Source organism: Pinus tabuliformis, chromosome 6 (assembly GCF_031772625.1).
Source record: "Pinus tabuliformis cultivar Carrire ecotype Pingquan chromosome 6, CPIR1, whole genome shotgun sequence".
Taxonomy (NCBI): Eukaryota; Viridiplantae; Streptophyta; class Pinopsida; order Pinales; family Pinaceae; genus Pinus; species Pinus tabuliformis.
The window spans coordinates 1,456,303,938-1,456,308,420 of record NC_142292.1 but is presented as its reverse complement, the minus strand read 5'-3'; the positions used below and the strand labels follow the sequence as shown (position 1 = coordinate 1,456,308,420).

The following is a 4,483-nucleotide window of genomic DNA, read 5'->3' as shown; positions in this document are numbered from 1 at the left end:
CTCGCTGCGCACAGAAGCCATTCATTCACTGCATGAATTGTGCCATTGGGATTTTCCGTTGGGACTTGGATGAACCCAGAACAGGAAGAAGAGGAAGATATGGGGGAATTGGTTGAGTCACCACAAATTGATATGTCTCTGGTTTTTCTGTACCGTCAGGATCAACACACAGGCTGAAACATCCCAGGTATTCCTATACGGCATATACTGGATGGTTCTTTGATTTCTTATCTTTACTTACAACGTATTCCAGCTTTGTCGCTCGATCATGGCGATCTTAGGGTGCAGGTAACGCGACACTTGGTATCCATGCGGTAGCATGAAGTCCAGCGGTCCAGCTGTGGCGACTTTTATATATTTATATATTCTAATTGTCATATTATTTTATTTAATAACTTTTTATATAACTTTTAATTATTCATTTCCCTCATTGATTCTTTTGAGCAGATCTGCTGAATCCATCTCGGGAGGTTGATTGCCATGGGCTGAGTTGTAAGCATACATTGAGTTGTTGCTGAAACAGTAAAGATTGCGTGTTTGTATCCTTACGTTTAAGTTGGAACTATGTTATTGGTATTACGGAATCTCGGGTGCGGCGCTTAATGCTGCAGTGGGTTCTGAAGATCCAGTGATAGTTTTACGGTGTTAAATTTGCTCTTTAATGTTAAGACTGGCATCTTCACCTTAAAGGGAGCAATATTCTCACAATGCTTTACGGGTAGGTAATGTGTTTTCGTGTTCTCTTAACAGATGTCAGAGTGCTAGGACTTTGCAGCCAGTTAGAGCTACTGCAACAGAGGCCCCTCCTAGAGTTCAAAGTAAGTACTAGCAAGCCCATTCTCTGTGTTGTCTTCTTTAGAACTAGAACAGGAAATAAATCAGATTGACAGATTTTGTCGTGGGCAATGTCTTGCATTTGGATTCAGTAATTACTAAAAAAATTTAATCATTCATTATTTTTGCAGGATCCTCGGGAAAGGAGAGGACCAAGATAGGAATAAATGGTGAGTACCTTTACTTATTGTTTCCTATGTGTAAATATTCTAATCAGATTGTGATATGTAACCCACACTGAGAATATTCACGATCAAACAAGTAAGATCAAAACTGTTCTGTGTACAGGATTTGGTCGTATTGGGAGGCTGCTTTTGCATGACGATGTTTTTGTTTAAGTGACTTTATTTCTCTGGATTGTAAGGTGTGTTCTGTGTACAGGATTTGGTCGTATTGGGAGGCCGCTTTTGCATGACGATGTTTTTGTTTAAGTAACTTTATTTCTCTGGATTGTAAGGTGTGCTTGACTCTAGCAATTTGTTACTTAGCATGCAAGCAATTGCTGTAGGATAATTTCTCTACGTTGAGCAAGTTCCTTGGGTTAATTTCAGTGCATACTTTGAACTTTAACTTCATGGAATTTGTTCTTGTGCCTTATACTGTTCTGAATTTTCTTTTAAAGCATTACTGTAACATTCCTATTGACCGAAATTTGACTAAACTTCTATTTTGCGGTTGTGGCTGGCAGGCTTACATGTTTAAGTATGATTCAACTCATGGGGTATACAAAGGGAGCTTGAATATTGTTGATGATACAACTCTTGAAATTGATGGTCACAGTATTACTGTCAATTCTAAAAGGTATGCCCCTTAACATTAACCAATGTGTAAATAAACACTGATAATTATGATTTAGAGAATAATGATGCTATGATCTCTTGGAAGCCACTGCTACAGGGATCCTTCAGAGATTCCCTGGGGTAACTATGGAGCTGAGTATGTTGTAGAATCATTTGGAGCTTTTACAACAACTGAGAAGGCTTCTGCACATCTTAAGGTATATTTTTTGTGGTAATTTTTGTATTTTTTCTGTTTGCATCTATAGTTTTCCATCGACAAATGTACTTAAGATTGTTGCATCTATATTTTTCCATCGACAAATGTACTTCCTGCAAACATTGTCATTGAGTCATAACTATGTGTCAAAATTAGCTCACCGTAAAAACTGAAACGAATACTCATGGACTGGCTACAGGTGGTGAATGAAGAATTTGGTATTGCTGAGGCCCTCATGACCACTGTTCATGCAACAACAGGTAGGCATGGGCCTCTTTGTTTTAAGTCCTGAATTTAAAATGATAATAAAGTTGTTATGAATTTCTTATGTTATTATCTGAAGTGTATTCAGTTCTTGTACCTGTAATTTGTTTTTTGTTAAATGTATATATCTGACAAAGAAATGAAATTTCTATAAATAGCTACAGGTAGTTGGGAAGGTCCTTCCAGAGTTGAATGGAAAGCTAACTAGAATGGCTTTCCGTGTACCAACACCTAATGTCTCAGTTGTGGATCTGACATGTCGCCTTGAGAAACCAGCATCTTACGATGATATAAAAGCAGCAATGAAGTATTGTCCTTTTACTTTGCCACGATAAAACATTATATTGTTCCAAAATAGTTTTTTCTTTGAGTGCTCTTAGTGTCATCTTTAATTAAGCTTTCATTATGGCTTATGGTTTCTGCTCTGATAACTCTTAGTGTCATATTTTTACTCTTAATCATCTTGGAGCCTTAACTATGCTTCTTCTCTGATCACTCTTAGTATCATATTTTAAAGCCTTGATTAGTATTATAATGTGTTGTATACATGGTCAGGGCCGCATCTGAAGGGTCGCTAAAAGGCATCCTTGGATACACTGATGAAGATGTCGTTTCGAATGATTTTGTAGGCGATGCAAGGTAAGAACTTGCATGAAATAGCTTAGTGGAATTTTGGTTTTGTATTTTAGATAAACGGCTAAATTTTCAAGTTTTCCTTTACAGGTCGAGTATCTTTGATGCTAAGGCTGGTATAGCCTTGAGTTCTACATTTGTGAAACACGTGTAATCTGTTAGTAGATGCCAAGGCATTTGGCATTTTCAGTGTGAGATTTGTTTTGTTAATGATATGGACTAATAAGCTTGACATTGCTTCTGCAGCAACCGAGTGGTGGACTTGATCTCACACATGGCTTTAGTTTGCCTACTTGGGTTCTGGCTGACATTCTGTCTAGCCTCATTTGGTCGATGTGTGTTATGTTATAATCTGTTCGTTTTGATTCCTGTGGCTGAAACCATAAGGCATATGTAAACAAACCATTTGCTTGAATGACTTAGTAGTTGAACCAACATTACCTTTTCGAAAGTGTTTTGAACTCTTAACAAGTTGTTTTTGCTGCTGCTGTTTGGCTTTCTATTTCTTAGGATAGCATGTGCTAACTCATCTTCACAAACTCATGTGCCCGGGAGTCAGTAGACCTTAAATAACTTGATGCAGGGACTCGCTGCCTCGCAGCTGTCCTTGTTTTTATAGTTTTCCTGTTAAGTTAGCTAAGCCAGTATCTACATGCAGTCGGTATTTACTCAAGTATGTATTCCTTTGTTTTTCTTTAAACCTTTGTGAAGAAGGGTTTTTTGTTTTATTTTTAGAAATTGTTATTATTCTTATTTTAAAGTCTTCTATAGGAATGGAAACCTTAGACTTTAATATGCTTCTATAGATGTTTTCATGAACATTGTTGGAATGAATGACTTATTAATGTAAGACGCCTTTGATATCATGATTGTAATGTCATTTTTTTCGGGGCTTTCTTTGAATTTAGTACTTATTTTTAATAATAATAATCAGTGATTGAATTTTAACATTGTTTTTATGCGATTGGGTTTATTATCTCGGTAATTTTAGGGCGTTAAAGTTGAAAAAAAGTGGTTTTGGCCGTTATTTCAAAGTTTTATACTATAGCGAGGGCTTCATCACTTCCAGCCGGGATGGACTCACCTGTAACGCACCAGACCAATCAGTTGAGCAATACGACTTTTGTGTGTTTTACTTCTTCATCCGCCGTTTTACCGTGTGGGTGACAGGAGGAATGTCACCCGTAATGGGGTAGATTGCAATGTCTCCGTAGCTTTGGAATTTTTCCACGTTGACACGTTTCAATATTATTTGCACGTGAAATTGCAGCCACTTATTCAGTGGCTGGACATTGCAGTTTCAAATTCTTTACACATACATAGTTTCATTGTCTTTTATCCTACATTGTAACTACTTATAATGAATATAAAATAAATAATTGTAATAGTTTCGTTTCTATTTTAAAGATTTTTTTTATCCTAATTTTATTAGATGAGATGATGTGTTTTATTTACATATTGCAATAAATGTTTTCAAAACAACATAATGTTATTTGGTTGAAATTTTAAAATAAGTTTCTAAATATTATTTTAGTTATATTTCATAAATTCTATGATATTTTTATTATAAGATATTTTGCTGAGTTATTCGGCTAGGAAATATAATTTCAAGTTGTTTCTATTATAGCTATTTATACTAGAGTTGTTTAGTACGTTTGAGAGTACTTTTTACTAGCCTTGGGTATGATATTCTCGTATTTCTTTATCTTAATCTGTTTATGTATCAATTTGAATTAGACGTTCTAGCAAAAAAATG

The 4,483-nt window shown here is 35.8% G+C and overlaps 1 protein-coding gene across 1 annotated transcript; it reads left to right on the top strand.

Moving 5' to 3' along the window:
* Positions 1-432: 432 nt before the first annotated feature.
* Positions 433-3,306, top strand: LOC149264106 (glyceraldehyde-3-phosphate dehydrogenase GAPCP1, chloroplastic-like). Its single transcript, XM_089388948.1, is given in 11 exon segments — positions 433-610; positions 751-818; positions 966-1,004; positions 1,123-1,160; positions 1,457-1,635; positions 1,732-1,842; positions 1,880-1,987; positions 2,026-2,143; positions 2,253-2,401; positions 2,650-2,733; positions 2,818-3,306. Coding segments are annotated over 11 exon segments (966 nt in total). The 5' UTR covers positions 433-602; the 3' UTR covers positions 2,882-3,306.
* Positions 3,307-4,483: the final 1,177 nt, after the last annotated feature.